Below are 16,909 nucleotides of genomic sequence, written 5' to 3'. Positions count from 1 at the left end.
ATTATTGTTTTCTTCAATACAATCAATATTTTCAATACAATTTTATATCCTCTCTTTTTACATCTCATGTATAGAACTATATGATTATATTCCTGACCAATACACTTTACCTTATCTGAAAGGAAGAAAATTATATTCTTCGGTTATTTGATTCATAACGGTAAGTAACTGGTTTTCCCTGTATATCCCACGGTACATTACTTATAAATAAATTGCATATTCGTGTATGTATAAGAGAAATCTCTAAACAACGACGAAGTCCGTCAAAACAATATCATACCTCAATTATATTATTCGAATTCAATTTGGACTTTATTGAATTTGGCACAAGTTTATTGTTAACAAGGATTATACTTATCCTGAGGTGTATGTTATGGCTTAGGCCAGCTAATAGGCCACACGCCTTTTCTAAATTCATAGTTTATTGAAAGTTTCTTTCTCGTAAGCTCACTTGTTCAGTATACTACAATACATTTGTTATAATAAATCTGCCGGCACATGTAAATTTCATATAAATTTTTTAATGAGGTGTAACGATAGTTTGCTCGCCTATATTTAGAGCTCGCAACGTTTAAACATTGGCAAATCCCGTTACGGAATTATGAGTAAAGGTAAGTGAAAGCTGGACACAATTATGCACGGCAAAATTGTTGGCACGGATTACACAATTCTTGTCACGGATACTGATACTGGAAGTATAGACTCCATACCCATAATACATAGAGTATTGGCCAGCGTCATGCAATTTCGAATTGATATGTAACGTAGAATCAATGACAAATCAGCTTTAGTCTTTTGGCACCTGTCTATTAAAAAAAAGCAGTCATGTGTCAGCCGATCATGACAAAGTATTCCATTATTTTTAAATATTTTTATAAAAACTACAGTAAACTACAATTGTTTTCTAACTAGATAATAGTATCGTAAGATCGAATGTGATTTTGTGAAAATTATTTAGTAGTATGTCGAGCCCAAGTAGTTCGCTGCACTTGGCACATGAGGTCATTTCTAGGAGGTAAACGAGCACTAGTAGTCCTAGACGGTGGTGGTCCCGATGTTCTTAGGGCCGATACCAAACGCTTTTGAACCTGCGCTTGCGAAGATTTGCCTTGAGACGTGTTATGCTTCAAGGTACTCTTAGTCGTGGATTCCGGACGTTTCCCTTGTGGCGGTGAATCCAAAACGATGGGTGTTTCTTCTTCGTGAAGATTTGCATTTTCTTGCTTCGTTTTCTCCAGAGTGGAGCTAGCCGATCGGTCGTTTGTACAAGGAAGTGGCTTTATAAAGGCTGAGGAATCCGAGACCTCTAAATTAGATGCGTAGTTGTCGACCTTGCGAGTCATCACAGGAGACGACGAAAAAGTCTATTTTTAAAATGTACAATTATCATTTAACAGATGATAATCTGATTGAGGAGCTTTGCAGTAAAACCGAGAAATTTCAGTTTTATGGAAAGATATCTGTAGCGCACCTACTAATTATTAAAATAAAACTGTATAAACTAAAAATTCTTAAAACAAAATTGATGAATGAACATTAATAATTTTTTGTGGCAAAAATTGCTTAGATTAGTGATATATTTTTACAAATCAACCAAAAATTTCCACTAGTTTACATTTATATAAAAATGAATTTATTCGGTTTTGCCAGAAAGCTTCTCAATTACACTTGAATGTAATGTATTTACTGCTGGTCTCCCATTGTGTGTGGGTGGTAAAAAAAGACCACCAGGCATAGCATAAGGCGATGGAGTGGCATAGGGCGATCTCTGGTGTGGGTAAGGACTTAGGTTGTGCAGTCTCTCGAGCAGTTGCGCCTGAAAATGCAATTGGTCGTTGGAATTGCTACTCGTTGAGATTCCAGCGATATTTTGGAATCCAATGGAATTGAAGTTTCCAGAGTAGAGTGAGTCCGGTGGGTAAGTGCAATAGGAGAACGCTGGCGGTTCCAATTCCCACGGAGAACTCTGTCCTCCCGTCCGGAAATTCCTATCCTACTCGCAGAAAATTTCTATCAACATTTGTAACAAAATACAATAAGATTATAATTAAGTTATGACACAATAATAATAAGCATTATACTCGATTAGAATAATTTTAGCAACGATAAACATTACCTAGCATTTGTTGGTTGCATAAAATCCAAAGTCCCGTGCGAAGACCTGTCGGACAACACCGTCATACTGGCGCTTAGCACAATCGTTACTCAATTAGCAGTTTTAGCTATTAATATGGAAAATATCGCTAGTTGAATTAAAATCAAAAATACTGCGTCGAATCCTTAACTCACTGTCTTAAAAGGAAACATGTTGAGACATTTTGTGGAAATGAAATGAAAACTAGACAAAGACTATACAAGCTTCTTTTCCTTAGCATTTTAATGATTAAAGAAAAGGTACAATAGAAAATAAATGTCCTTAAATAATAATACTTGCGCAGTAATAGAATTATAACAATGATAAGACATAACGAGTCTGCGGTTTCGTCAGGGCTTATGCGTGCAATGCGCGTAAGGAGTATTTGTCGAAAGGCAGTGTGCAGCAAATCATTAGAAACTGTGTGAATTGGTTTATTTAGGCAATTAAAAAAACGAAGAGTAGAAAGGAAGAAAAATGCTTTGTTAAACGTTAATTGAAATGCAACGATGACAGAAAAAGAGAGAGAAAGATAGACCGATGTCCGGTCGGTGGTTTATTGTCAGCACTCGTGTCATGGTATTCGGTAGAGCGTTACCTGGCCGAGGCTGGACAAATCGGGTACGGTGGGAGTCTGCTGAATACCCGGTGAAGCGGGTATCTGAGACTGGTTAGTCGTGTGGCTACCGGTTATACGTTCCTGCTCCCTCAGATGACCAACGAGTGCTCCTATGTGTTCCAGCAATTCTTTATTTTGTACCAATAATTGGTGCGTTCTTGCCTAAAAACCAAGTAGGCTATATTAATTTTGATTCCCATATAAAAGAAGAAAATAAATCATGGGTTCTTACACTAACCTGAGCTTCCACTCTTGCTGCAGTTTCAGCCGCAAGCTGATCCTGAAGAAGCCTTGCATGGGCAACGGCGGCTCTGGTTTGTTGGCTCTGCTGTTCTAAACGCTCTCTCAGCAATTGTATTTCATGCTTGAGCGCTGTTACCTCGCCTCCTACCAGTAAACCTCCACAATCGGAGGTGACCGTGCCCTGTGGATTCGTCCAAGGTTAATTAATTAAAGTTCACAACACATCTGGCTACTTCTAGGTAGCTCTAATCCAAATTTGAGCTTACCGATGGCGATTGTCTTATGGGTGAGGTAGACGCGGTGGTCGCTGGATTGTCGTGAGACCTCAGAAGACACGGTGGCACAGGTATTTGCTCCGCAACGGAATCTTCCGTATCTCCTAACAGCGATATTTCTATAAAACGATTGTCTTACAATTAATTATCATAAACTCTGTAGTTTGTTTATAAATATTATCTCAAACCCATTATAAGCAGATTTATAAAAAATTACTCTCATCTCTAAAAACAAAAATGTTAAATGACCTTTTCGCACTGACGATGGCGACGGTTGGTTTTGATCGTTGGAAATTTCATCTTGATCATCGTAAGTGTCGCGTAGATTATCACTGTTTTCCTTGTCCTTATCACGATCCCTCTCTTCGGGGTTGTTCAAGCTCAATTTGTGGCACACCTCGAATGCTTGGCCCACGGTTCTCACCACTCGCATCGCCTGACTCTGTAAAAGTACAAATGAATAATTAACATATTCTAGCTTTTTTTTGTTCAGTGACGTCATTGAGCCTATTTCGTGCGAGAAGAGGAAAGCGAATGGAAGGATGACCACCTCCAATTTGTCCATATCGTCGGATTCTTCTTCGAACGGATTCTCGTCGAAATCAGCGTCTGAAGTTTGTGGCGACGATGAGGATCTTGGCTTGTACTTTCGCAATCTCTCCAAGGTTTCCGGCATTTTAAAGGACAATTTCTTTCGCGGTCTTGTAGGAGTTTCACAGCTGCCCGGGCTACTTAGCCCAGGCTTGTTTTCTTCTTGTTGCTTCCCTGAAGTACGCAACATCTCTACTCATCCTTTCCAACGTAGCTCTCCTTCCCAGCTAAGCCCGTTCTTCCACAAGGGACGTGTATATAAATATAAGAAATACGGTTGAAAATCTTTAAAGATAGTAGTTTCCAGCTTACTGAATAAATCTAATTCCGAATGATCGGTTCGCTGTTTATACAAGAGGGCGACGCATGTTTATTTATTCGACTCTGACGAAACGAGCTCGCCTCTTCTCCACTTCTATTCCCTGTCATCCTCGACGTCTCAATTATTCGTGCTTATAAGTATACGCATAACTTGCTGTGCCAGAGCTCATTCATAAAGTTCCAAGGGAAGAATGATAAGAGGTCTGTAGTAGTACTAGTTATAGTGGTAGTGGTACCAACGACCTTCTGATTAGAGAGAAGCGTGCTTGGCACGTGTAAGCACTCACAGCTAATAAAGTAGCCTGAAATGCACGCGATCTCACCACGCATGTCCCCAGCTCCTAATTAACATTAGACTCTCACAACTCCAAACGTGGCTCTCTTAATCGAGCACGAAAGAAATCACTGCAATTGTAGCAACGAGAGTCTATAAACGCTCAAAATATTCTAACGATATTTTCTGTTTCTTGAAAGTTTCATCTACAAGCTCTGAAAAGACGTTAAATCGTCTCGCATAAAACTCAAACTAGCGTAAACTTTTTTTACTCGGGAGCAAATTTTATAGGCATATAATTGTGACTCTCGACGTCGAGATGTTATCCATCGCTTTCTTCGCACACTATTTGCAATGGGCCATCCATAACGACAGTTTTATTTGGCAGGGAATAGAAATGGAGCAAATATTATCGTTGATTCTCGAAGATTCTTGGCATCCAGTGTAGATCACTGGTGGAGTGACGTAGTTATTTCCAGATTGGCTCAGCACTCGGAGAAGATAAGTAAAAAAGTATCCGGTGTGACTGATTTCTTTTGAAGGCGCGTTGCCGACTAGTTTGTCGGTGCCTCAGCAGAGCAGAGAAGAGCAGAACTGCCGCTACACCGCAGCCACGCTGGATTTTTCCCCGAGTTTATTTATAAGCGCATTAATATTCTCGCTTTCGGCCTCTTCAATGGCATCTTCGTGCACCGTTTCCTCGCTACTGCACATGCGAATTCTCGAGTGTACACGAGTCTCTATCAGTGGATTTAGTCTTCCCTTAATTCCTCGAGTTTCAAGCCATCCACGTTCAATTCACCGAATTTAAAGCAGTCCTCGTTTAATTCATCGAATCAATGCAATCTTTGCTTAATTACTCAAGTTCATTTAAAACCGAATTGATATTCTCGCTTTGGAGCTCTTCAATGGCATCTTCGTGCACCGTTTCTTCACAATTACATATGGGAACCCCGCAGATATATGAAATCTCTATGGGCTAGATGCAATGCTTGTTTAATTCACCGAATTTAATGGAATCCTTGCTGAATTTTCCGAGCTTAATGCAATCCTTGCTTAATTCAGATTTATTTATAAGCGCATTAACATTTTCGCTTTCAGCCTCTTCAATAGCATCTTCTTGCACCATTTCTACGCAACCATACATGCGAATCTTCGAGTATACACAGAGTGTCTATCGGTTGGATGCAGTCCTCGCTTAATTTGTCAAGCCCAGGCGGAAGACAATCTTCATTCTCTTTAAGAAGCATATTTTTTACCGTCTAATAAATCAAAAGTCAAGAGTGTTTTCCGGTCTCTTCAGCCAGTTTTTAGGTGCATTAATCACTCGTTCCACTATTAGCTCAGCATTCGCCGTAAGCAAAGCACATGCTATTATAACTGGTTTTATTTTTATAACGTCGAAGACGATAGTGGAAGATTTGGTAGGCGAAGGTGAAGTATTTCAACGGTTTCTTCTCGACGACTAATTAGAAAATGCCTCTCCCAACAACGTAGAGCAGTTATGCGTGTCGAGGAACTCCCGCATAGAGCCAACTCGACTCAGCGACGTTGCGGAAAGCCAGCTTGGTTTGACGAACGAGTTTGAAGCACGTTTCTCTCATCCTGGCCAATGATACGATTATCTTCGGGGTAAAGAGAAAATTTGGAAATGTTCCACCACTCGAGGCTCGGTTCAGCGCGGAGCCGTTCTTCCTCTCCTTCTTCTTACGTTGAAATATCGTTGATCGACTGGGACTCTCCTTTTTTTCCTCGATGTTCGAGCCTGGTCTCCAACTACACAGGCTATTTTAATAACGAACACCGACTGGGGCTGCTTGTGTGGCTCGCTGATACTTTCCCCTCTCGCACTGCGAAAAGCTCAACGACCAAATCAGCAAATCTTACAGAAACGTGACACCAATTAACTTACTTTTTTGCTAGATTTGAAGACATTGCATTTGAAAGTATTGCTACTGCCATCTCTCGCGATGTAGCTGAAGATCTTCAGATCGTGGCTGTCGTGGGATACGTAAAATATCCTAAAATTTGTCAAATAATAATGTTTACAGGTTAGTTTTTCATTATTTTACTGAGTTATTCTTGTTCAGACCTGAGAAGCTAACCTGTATATAGGATGATGCATGAGGAATATTTTGTTTTCGTCCATCCATTGTTGTTTCTTCTAGAAAATATGAAAGAATTAATTCTAAATGTCTATATGGACGCAAAGCAAACGCAAAGGGTCACGTATTTAGTGGTATTCGGTCAATTTACTCGCGTCTACCTTTTGGCAAGTAGTCAAAAGCATTTCTCGTTATAAATCGCTGCAGTTAGAAAATCTACGTCACGAGAGTCCGGAGAATCCTCTCTTATTATTTTTCCAATTTAGCCACTGTAGACTCGTTTCGAAATCTATTCTCGTCAATGATACTCTTTATGCGTTTTTTTTTTCTCTTTTTGCGCGACATGGGATGGCAATTAAGTTTACCTTTTTCTTCCTCAACGTAACTTTAAGCCCGTCCACCGAGACTTCCAGCGTCACTTTCTTCTTCTTGATACCCTTGGCCTTGAACTCGTACTGCGAGAAAGAGGGAAAGAGAGAGAGAGAGAGAATGTTAAGACTCGATAAAGCCTGAGAGTCTGACGTGAGATTAACGAAGATACTTACGCGAATTCTTCGCATCGCCGCCACGATCTCCACTCTGCTGGTAGGCCGAGGAACTTCCATAGAGCCAATGAACTGCGAGAACAGAAAGAGGCGCACTCTATCTAATGCATAATGTAACTATGCAATTGAATATACGGTTTATAGTTCTTATACGATCATACGCGCCTTTTAGGTTATACTATGAATATCATTTTCAATTTTCATTTCATCAGATTGATTCCACGAAGTGGAATGTAAACACTGGCGGAGAATAACGGATCGAAACATTTTTCGTTCAGTATTCTGTATCTGAGAAACGTAGCAGATAAAAAGTGTGATTTATTATTTGTATCGCACGAGCAGCAAATTTAGAACAAGTTAATGCTTGCGTCTGTCCTAAATACGCAGGTGTGCGTGGTTTTCGATGCAGAATCGATGAAAATAGGTAGCGGATATTGTGCGTGGAAGTTACTTATTGTTTGCAGTGACGACGTTGTAGGGTAGTAGGGAAGAAAATGGCGACGATAGAAATTGTCATGAGAATAGAGTGGAGTACATGGATTGAGCACCTCTGGGCCTCTGTATTTAGTATAGAATTGCCCGTTGCCCTATCGATGGAACGGCCATGCCAAGCAAGCCACGTGTTTTCCAACGATTCACAGTGACTACAGACACACGTGTACGGTGTGCCCCTCTGCTCCGTCTCTGACTTGCACACATTTATCGATGGAATCGACTGCCTCTTGCCATGGAGCTGCCGCTAAAAGTCACTTTGTCTACTTCCGATCGATATCAGTATGCTAGACTTGGAGAGGCTTCGCAGAAACGCGTCAAGCGTTTCCCGTGTAAATAATTCATTGTAATGAAGCGAGAAAGAAAAGGAGAGAAAAAGAGAGAAGCTTAGATAGAGAGGAGTGAGTGAACGCAAAACCTAACCCTCTTTCTCCCCGGGAATCAAACACGAAATAAATCGAAAAATTAGAGCGAGTCTCTCCGATATATCTATTTATAAAGCGAGGCTAAAAACGACCACGCGGCCCGAGCTGCCTTCTCAATAATTGACTATGGAAGCAGCTTTTAATACAAACTTTTACACTCTCGCAAGTTTACGAGCGTTTTCCAAGTCGACCTGCATCACAAAAGCTTGTCAGCTTTCTCGGAAGAAGAAGCTGAAATAAACACACGTGTGAGAGCAGTGACGTCATAATCAGCAGCAACAGTTGTGAGCTATATTCTTTGTGAAGAAATGGTTTGTGTTCGGCGGTAATGAATCATGTTTATAGTTCGAACGAGAATGACACGACTAATTGTCAGCGAGTGCAATGCGAGTCGTGCCAGAAATCATTGGTGACCTTATGTCGCCCGTACGACGGTGTTTGCCCCTAACCTACCGCAAAGACTCAATTATAAAAGGCCAAGATAACTATTCTCGCGGTTCGTTTCCTTATAATGGTGGCGCTAGTGTCGCCAGACAGTGCAACGCGGCAGGATGCGAAAACTTGGAGAATCTCGTAGGCAGCTGCTACCTGCCCTGCCTCGTGCACATAGCTGACTGAGAGGAGAGACCTTGAAGCCTCTCTGGTCTGTAGAAAAGCAATGGCCATCGGTCAGTGACCCCAGCCCCCCAACTCCGTCAAATGAAAATCCAGCAAATTTCGCTTTCTTTCTTCCCTTCTCAAGAAGGAACTGCATGGCATAGCGTCTCTAACGGTTTCCGCCATTTTTATTCCATTGTACATGAAAAATCTGACTCGCGACACGCTACAATGGAAATTACGAGCGTGCAGCAACAATAACGATGGGACTTTAGTGGCTTGTTTTAGTTTACAGTTCTGGAATAATGTCAAGTACTGACGTCAGTACAAGCACGAAAGATTCGCGCCGCTTCTACTTTATTGCTATTCCGTTCCATTTCATGAAAATGCAATCTGATCTTTCTTCGACCGACTTTTGCGTTAAATTGCACTGGTTATCCAATCATTCCCAGCAAACGTAAGTGTTCTATTTATCAATGGGCCGCTACTGGCACGTTTCTGTCATTACTCCAACTAATATGACTCTCTTATAAATTGAACATTCAAAAGTTTATTCTAGGTTATATCTGTCTTATCGAAATTTGGAAAAAACGAGCTTGGACTACCTTGGCGTGGAAAATGATTCCACGGTGGAACGCCTCCTCACTATGCAATGGTATTCTCGTGTCGTACTCGTCATTATGCACGAGGTTGTACTGCTTCTTAGAGGGCATGCTGCTGGGCCCGGCTTCATTCGATTCTCTTCGTCCAGTCTCGCTGAAACAAACAAAAAAACACGCTTCGCATAAAACTACAAGATTTTGATCGTTAAGGAAACTTCGGATAAAATCCATAAAATACTAGGTGCCTTTGCCGTAAATCGACACATCTGCTCACTTTAACGCACCACGTAAATTTACAATGGAAACAAACGTTTTTCTTGCTTTTTCTTGCTTCACTTACACGTACAAATAAACCAAACTCTTGTAATATTATCCGAACGGTAAATAGGTCGATGTTGTTTGTTTAAAAAAAAACGAAGAGCACCCCTTGTTCTTTGTCCATGGTATAACTCTCTATACTTATAACAATGAAGCGGATTGTGCCATTGTCGACTGAACAAGGTTAACGACTAATTCATCGAAACTTGCTATTATAGATTTACGCGATTCGCACAATTATTTGCACCTTTTATTCTCAGTTTTCTTTCGTTGGTGTCTTTAAACGATTTCCAGATAAAGTGGATCGCAGCTCGCGACCTGCCTGAATACTGCGTGGCCTGTACACTAGTTCCAATCAGGAGGAGGAGCACGTGCTACTTGCTACAGCCTGTTCAAGGTCACGCTCGCCTGTACTCGTATCTCCCCAATGACCCTCGCTCGGCAGCTGCACAAGGTGCTGCCATTTCTGCAAATTCCCAGTAAAACCCTTCCAGAAATTTATATCAGTGCTGGACCACCCGGGATAAAAAGTGACTCTAACCACAAAGCAACGCGTCTTTTATCTATTTTAGGGTGTCCCTCGCCAGAGGCCACTGCAGATTTTGCAGCTTTAGTCCCGCCATATTGTCTGCGAAACGTTATCCGCAAGTGCCCGGAGTCTCGATCAGTTTCGATTTCATTCTTTGTTTCGTTTCGTAGCGCCTCATGTTAGTATACGTGCGTTGTGTTATTTTTATCTTATTGCGAGCGAGTAACCGCGACTACGTGCCACAAATGACGAATTAGGCCGAGTGGATGACGCTTCGCTCGACATTTTCTCACTTGTACGATTTAGCTGCTAACCTTCGCGACCTAATTCAGGATAAGTTCCTGTTCATGTTCCGAGTGGGGAATGTCATCTAATCTCATTAATTCTGCAAAGTATAGGGGAAAAGTTTGAGAGTAAGTTATAGGGTTAAGAAGCTTCTCGCGTGCTTGTATTTAGAGAAGAATGGCGGGAGCGTAGGCCACGGCATACGATCCAGTTTGGCTCGGCATCGAATGATGCTTCTCCCGGAATTTACGTCGAGATGCACACGATCCACGCTAGGATGCGCCTTTGTATACACTCACACCTGAGATAATCGACGCTAGTGGCGTTCACACGAGTTCCCATCGCCAGTCCGAACAAAGAAAGCAACGGTAAATGCATCCTGTATCGATAAGCTCGCATATCATTTTCATGATAATTATACTTCTACTGGATGATCTAGTACTACGTCTACTAAATGAATCTGCTACTTTCTACTTGTTCTTTCACGCAAGACCTTTCATTTGCATCAGCTGATGCGAACGCAATAGATCAGAGTGTCTATTTTCTGGCCGAGAGTTAGCAGCTGTGACTACAGCGTGGTCGAACTGATCAGTGAGAAGAAGAGAAAATTTACCCGCCAGCTGATTGGACGAACGAGTCCGATCTCTTCTCATTAACCGCAAGGATTCGGTTTGCCGGTCAAGACAACGCAGCTTTCTTCTTCCGTGCACGTGTGGACGCAGCTTAACGGCCGGCAGGCCAATCGGCGCCGGAGTACGACGAGAGGAGAAATATCCAGGCATTCAGGTTCCAAAAGGTGGTGAACAGCTCGCCTCGCACGTTGCCACTGTTGTCGCTCCCCATTCGACTCACGCACACGTTAACATGTATATATATACACAGAACTCACACGCAAGCACCACCCCTCGCGCAACTAGCTGCTAGCAGCTTCTTCTTGGAAAAACAGATGACAACCACGGAGAGATAGCGTAAAAGAGAAACAAAGAGACACGCGCGTGTATGTCTCCCTCTCTCTCTCTCTCTCTCTCTCTCTCTCTCTTTTCGATCACCGCGATCCTCCTCCGTCCTCGTAGCTACTCTTTCTTCTTTTGCTCTTTCTCCTCCTTCCCCTCCTTCTTTTCTTTCTCCTCCTTTCAGGCTTCTCAACTAGATAAACTATCCGTGTTCCAACCACTCGATACGCGCACATTGTTCTTCAAAAATCCCATTATTATTCTTATTTACTGTTGTTTACTGTCTCTTGGATTCTCCTTAGAAAAGTCGCGAGATTCACGACAATGCACCAGCACCTATTTCTTCGATCTAGGAGAAAAACTTCGATAGGAGAAAGGATTATTGGAGTGAGAGAGATGTAGTATAGAGAGCGTGTGAATAATGAGAAAAGTGCTAGGAAACAATTGGCTGGAACGAAATGGAGGAGAGAATCACTTGTCAGTGGGCTTTGCCTTGATTGAATAGACGTTTTCTCTGCTTCGGCAATTGTCACGAAAACACCATAGCACCATGTTTTAATGATGGATGTCGCCAAACGAAATATAGACGATAGGTTGATTCCAACTTTAGTATCCAATTCACAAATGGAAGCGATCGTTCACTGTTTTTAAGGGCGCTTTTTATTGGTCGGTTCTCCCTCACTAGCTTCTGTTGGTCAAACGGATTAAAGCACAGTGCTGGCTGACCATAACCATGCTCACATTGCTCACCTCACCAAACCAACCACTAACCCAAGCTCGACCACTGAGCCACTCTCAACGGTCAACCTCGACTCACAACAAGTCTGAGTTCAACCTCTACTACTCTCTCATAGACCCTTATTATGCCCCTCTGCAACGCTTCGGCCCGGATTCATCCCCACCGTCGTTTGTCGCTCAACACTGAACCGGCGGGCAGACACGGCACGGCATTCTACTGAAAACCGGCTATGCTGCTATCCATCGCCTCCCTGCCTTCTACTTCTGCTTGCCTCAGTTGCCTCTCCGCACTCTCCTCCTACACCGCCCAACCCACCCTGCTGCCGCCGTCCCCGGATAGCCGCCAGTGCCACTGTGCCAATGCTAAGCTAACCTTTCTTTCTCTTTCCCCTATCTCAAATCTCATTCCTATATATATATACTATTTCATAGCTACTGCAAACACATGCATGCATACATGTCTAGTATTTCCTTTTCCCCTTTTGCCTGCTAAAATACGATACCTTCCTTCTTTTTCCACTGCCACCAATATCCAAATCTAATTCAACCAACAAATCCCCCCAGTTCCTCTACCTTGGTGCTTGAGCTGCCATCTATCCTTTCAAAACGTAACTTTTTATCATCTCTCTGGATAACTCGCAAAAACCTACATCAAGTGGTAAACACTAGTAAACAGTACTTAATTTGTTATTGCTCCTGTAGAACGTTAGAAAACATGCTCATTAACTTACGTTTTACTCAGTATTTTTTCGAAATTTGTTTAATTATTTGTAATGTTCTAGAGTTATCGTCTCTTTAAATTGTGATCTACTGCAATTACGATAAAAATATGTTTAAAATAAAAGGCAATGACGTTTAATTTCTTAATTTTAATTATGCACGTTTTCTGTACTTTTTAACAGTATTATACTTTTTAAATAATATTTTATTTGCCATTGATAAATGTTGATGAATAAATTCTAAGGGTTTTATACTATTCTATTGGGAATAAGAAGTTCTGGTTCGTTAAATAATTAACAAGTACTGTAAGAAGATTGATTTAGGCATAACCGGTATTCTTTAAGAATGCTCCCCTCTTTACTGGATCCGGAAGAAAGGTATTACACACATGTATTCAGAATATATGTATATATGCAGAGAGAGAGAGAGAGAGAGAGAGAGAGAGAGAGAGAGAGAGTACAACGCAAACCACCGCCACTCGTTTTGCGTTCCTCATTCGCTGGTTAGTCGCTGTCAAAGCTGTACACGTGGCTTTTGAAAACGGCGGAATTCAGCAGTAATTTCAAACATGAATACCGTTACTTGCATCGCACCAGTTAATATAGCTGTTATTAAATATTGTAAGTATTATACTAATTAAGATTTTAAATAAAAAAAGAATTGTATTTTAAATTTCAGATTTTTATTAAAATTATGAAATTGTTATAATAAAAAATACCAGCAATAAGTAAATTGTAATATTTAATTTATCTAACATTTTTTATTATTTCTTTAGGGGGCAAAAGAAATGAAGAATTAATTTTGCCTTTAAATGATTCTATCAGTGCATCACTTGATACTGAACATGTAAATATATTATTATAAATTTCCTGTTTTACAATACTGTTTATCATATGTTAAAAATATTCAAATTTATTTTTAGTTGTGTGCAAAGACCACTGTAATGATAAGTCCAGAGTTTAAACAAGATAGAATATGGTTAAATGGACAGTAAGAAGTATTTATAAATATTTATCAGCTGTCTAATAAATTATTTTTATCAGTAATCTCATAATTCTTTTTTTTTTTTAGAGAAGAAAATGCAAACAATGTACGATTGTTAAACTGCTTATTAGAAAGTAAGTTACATTTACTTTTTTTACCAGCTTAAAACTGCTTTTTCAGTTTGTAAACAATTATGTCTTTTACAGTGAGGAAAAGAATGCAGTTAACTGGACAAGCTAAGCACTGGAAAGTTCATATATGCTCTGAAAATAATTTTCCAACTGCTGCTGGCTTAGCTTCTAGTGCTGCTGGATATGCTTGTCTTGCTGCTGCTTTAGCTAAACTTTACAAAGTAGAGGTAACAGTTTGTTATCATAAACAGATAAAGCTGTTCCAAATAATTTACAGTTTTTATATTATAGGGTGATATAAGTGCAATAGCAAGAGTAGGATCTGGCTCAGCATGCCGCAGTACTCTTGGTGGTTTTGTTAGATGGCATAAAGGCTCTGACCCAAATGGTGCTGATAGCTTAGCGAAACAAGTGATACCACCCTCTCATTGGCCTGAAATGAGAATTTTAGTATTAGTTGTTAGTCTATTTATTCTTTAAATAACAGCACTTTCAAATTTAATTTAAATAATTATATTAATATTTTATAGGTAAGTGATCATAAAAAGAAAGTTTCTAGTGCTATAGGAATGAAAAGGGGAGTGATTTCATCAGAATTATTAAAATATAGAGTTGAACACATTATGCCAAAAAGAGTGGAAGAAATGGAGCAAGCTCTTCTGAACAAAGATTTTAAGTCATTTGCAGAAATTACAATGAAAGATTCTAATCAAATGCATGCAGTTACTCTTGACACTTATCCACCCTGCTGTTATATGAATGATATTTCACATAAAATAATAGATCTTGTTCACTCTTATAATGCTGCTGTTAATAATGTTAAAGTAGCATATACTTTTGATGCAGGACCAAATGCAACTTTTTATTTATTAGAAGAAGATGTACCAAAAATTATGGGTATTATAGATTATTATTTTCCATCAGCAAATGATAATATGGTTGAATATAGAAAAGGAATTGTAGTTGAACCTATTCAGCCCTCTAAAGTGAGTTTTCTCCTCTAATTACATATGTAACACCAATTTGTTTTTACATTGTGTAATAAATTTTATTTTTTTAAAGGATCTTTTGGAAAAAATAAATGTAGAGCCAGAAACTCCAGGAAAATTAAAATATATGATTTGTACTCGAGTAGGAGATGGGCCAAAAGTTTTGTATGACCAGAATGATACCCTTTTAAACAGTCAAGGTCTACCAATTAAAGCCTAAATCCTTGAATCTAATTATTTATTGTTATTATAGTCAAATGTACACATGGTTTTTATTTATTATGTAATATCTTGTGCAGAAGCAAATATTTATTATATGGAAGGTTTATGAATTTTTCTAATACTGTAATTTTATCACCCTTTAACAAATTATAATATTAAATTATATGTCTGATTAAATATAGACTCATGTTTTATTTATTGTTAACTCCATAATACATTGATAGTTTCCATTATTCAATTTTAGTACGTATCTGCTCGTATTGTTGTTGGCGCCATTATTCGAAAATGTAAATATAGGTCAACTGTTGGCTCTTATGAGTCTGGCCGTGTTCCAGAATTCACTGCCAGTACTGCGGATATCGTTATATCCTTGTCAAGAATGAAGCATTGAAAGAAGACAGAAGGATATTCCGCAGTACTGCCAGTGAATTTTGAAACACGATCTCTTACTGCTGAGTTTTTTTTTCACAACCAAAGGATCAGCTGTTTACAGTTCAGTATTAACTACATATGATGCCCCCAACTCAACCGTCTTTACGGGTGCTCATGCCTCATGCTTGCCGTTCAATGTTCACTGGCTTCTAAAATCTGCTGACTTAAAAAGCACGCTACTTAAATTTTGGTAGGGAGACGTCAGGTTTGAATAAGTCGGTATTGGTCAGTACACAATTGTAATTCTTCAATAAACGTTTGACATTAATAATCAAGCGCTAAATTTATAGTAATTTGAGACAGCATAACAATAATAAGTTAGCGTTTGTTTTATACCTTAAAGTATACACCACTACATCTTACATAATATACATTATTTCCTTTTTATATATTAATAAACACTTATTTTCAAATAGTTTCATGCATAATGCAAACTGTTTTAGGAATACTATTTAACAGAAAACATGACCCGTGGACTAAAGCAAATCCAGGAAATTCTTAATATTGTTCTTAACAATAAAAATTTTGGTCAATGTTTAAAAAATGTAAGTAATTCATTAAAGCATTGTATTTACATATATTATTTGCATAATTAGAATTGGAGATTTTAACCAGTAGTTAACATCTGGATTATTTATGTTATCCAGATAAAGATTGTTAGTGCAGGAGAAGGTAACTGTAAGGCAGAATTTACTGTTGCGGATGAACATTTGAATTTAGGAGGAACTTTGCATGGTGGTTTTACAAGTACTCTTATTGATTGTATATCTACATATGCAATTATGACTCATGGTGAAGGCCGTTCTGGAGTATCTGTTGATTTAAATGTAACGTAAGTATTTGTGTTATATTTCTGATAGTAAATTTAAAAAATATCCATCATTTATTATAAACTCCTATTTATTGTTAAAATTACTACATTATTGTGTAAATTGAATCAATTACTAAAATGATTAATGGCACAGATTTATGAAGCCTGCATTACCTGGAGAGCTAGTAACAGTTGATGCTAAAACAGTACGTGCTGGTAAGAGAATAGCTTTTCTGGCAGTGGATCTAACTAAGAATAATGGTAAGGACATGGTAGCTCATGGACGACATACAAAATTTATAGGTGATCCTTAAAACTGACATAATAAATTCTAAATTAAAGAAAATGATTTCTTTATATTACATAATACACGATATGTACATATTCAAAAGTAGCGAACAATATTTAATAAATTTATAGCACTTTTTTATATGAATAGAAGCAGCAAGAATAAAGCTCAATTAATAAAAATAATATTTAACATAATATTCCCAGTTAACTTCACTTTTTTTCAATGGATTGCACAAATGAACCCGTTACGGAAATAAGCAAGCGCACAAGTGATAAAAATAAA

The 16,909-nt window shown here is 39.1% G+C and overlaps 3 protein-coding genes across 9 annotated transcripts; 2 read left to right on the top strand and 1 right to left on the bottom strand.

Annotated features, from left to right (window-relative positions):
* Window position 1: 1 nt before the first annotated feature.
* On the bottom strand, window positions 2-12,561 carry LOC136779103 (carboxyl-terminal PDZ ligand of neuronal nitric oxide synthase protein). Of its 3 annotated transcripts, XM_066736446.1 has the most exons (12): window positions 10,969-12,561; window positions 9,227-9,377; window positions 7,108-7,179; window positions 6,928-7,017; window positions 6,563-6,618; window positions 6,370-6,478; window positions 3,521-3,713; window positions 3,263-3,390; window positions 2,992-3,177; window positions 2,733-2,915; window positions 1,688-1,993; window positions 2-1,364 (listed from the first exon to the last, which is right to left on the bottom strand). In XM_066736446.1, exons 2-12 carry the CDS (start codon window positions 9,332-9,334, stop codon window positions 951-953), a joined length of 1,845 nt encoding a protein of 614 aa, XP_066592543.1. In that variant the 5' UTR covers window positions 9,335-9,377; window positions 10,969-12,561; the 3' UTR covers window positions 2-950. The 3 variants fall into 3 exon arrangements, with proteins under 3 accessions (XP_066592543.1, XP_066592545.1, XP_066592544.1); XM_066736448.1 differs by lacking the exons at window positions 6,928-7,017; window positions 7,108-7,179; window positions 9,227-9,377; window positions 10,969-12,561 and adding an exon at window positions 6,724-6,788; XM_066736447.1 differs by lacking the exons at window positions 6,370-6,478; window positions 6,563-6,618; window positions 6,928-7,017; ... (1 more) ...; window positions 9,227-9,377; window positions 10,969-12,561 and adding an exon at window positions 3,822-6,245.
* Window positions 12,562-13,042: 481 nt separating this feature from the next.
* Window positions 13,043-15,273, top strand: Mvd (mevalonate diphosphate decarboxylase). 2 transcript variants are annotated; one of them, XM_066736609.1, is made up of 8 exons: window positions 13,043-13,386; window positions 13,542-13,612; window positions 13,689-13,756; window positions 13,838-13,884; window positions 13,957-14,108; window positions 14,173-14,340; window positions 14,412-14,867; window positions 14,944-15,273. In XM_066736609.1, exons 1-8 carry the CDS (start codon window positions 13,335-13,337, stop codon window positions 15,088-15,090), a joined length of 1,161 nt encoding a protein of 386 aa, XP_066592706.1. In that variant the 5' UTR covers window positions 13,043-13,334; the 3' UTR covers window positions 15,091-15,273. The 2 variants fall into 2 exon arrangements, with proteins under 2 accessions (XP_066592706.1, XP_066592708.1); XM_066736611.1 differs by lacking the exon at window positions 13,043-13,386 and having other exon boundaries at window positions 13,689-13,763.
* Window positions 15,274-15,369: 96 nt separating this feature from the next.
* Window positions 15,370-16,821, top strand: LOC136779181 (acyl-coenzyme A thioesterase 13-like). 4 transcript variants are annotated; one of them, XM_066736614.1, is made up of 4 exons: window positions 15,370-15,714; window positions 15,968-16,069; window positions 16,172-16,356; window positions 16,490-16,821. In XM_066736614.1, exons 2-4 carry the CDS (start codon window positions 15,989-15,991, stop codon window positions 16,647-16,649), a joined length of 426 nt encoding a protein of 141 aa, XP_066592711.1. In that variant the 5' UTR covers window positions 15,370-15,714; window positions 15,968-15,988; the 3' UTR covers window positions 16,650-16,821. The 4 variants fall into 4 exon arrangements, with proteins under 4 accessions (XP_066592711.1, XP_066592709.1, XP_066592710.1 ...); XM_066736612.1 differs by having other exon boundaries at window positions 15,370-15,749; XM_066736613.1 differs by having other exon boundaries at window positions 15,370-15,841.
* Window positions 16,822-16,909: the final 88 nt, after the last annotated feature.

This window comes from Prorops nasuta, unplaced genomic scaffold (assembly GCF_024137725.1).
Source record: "Prorops nasuta isolate Cenicafe-Biocafe unplaced genomic scaffold, Cenicafe_Pnas_1.2 PNAS00015, whole genome shotgun sequence".
Lineage (NCBI taxonomy): Eukaryota > Metazoa > Arthropoda > Insecta > Hymenoptera > Bethylidae > Prorops > Prorops nasuta.
The sequence above is the reverse complement of the archived record's forward strand: the minus strand, read 5'-3'. Positions and strand labels throughout refer to the sequence as shown.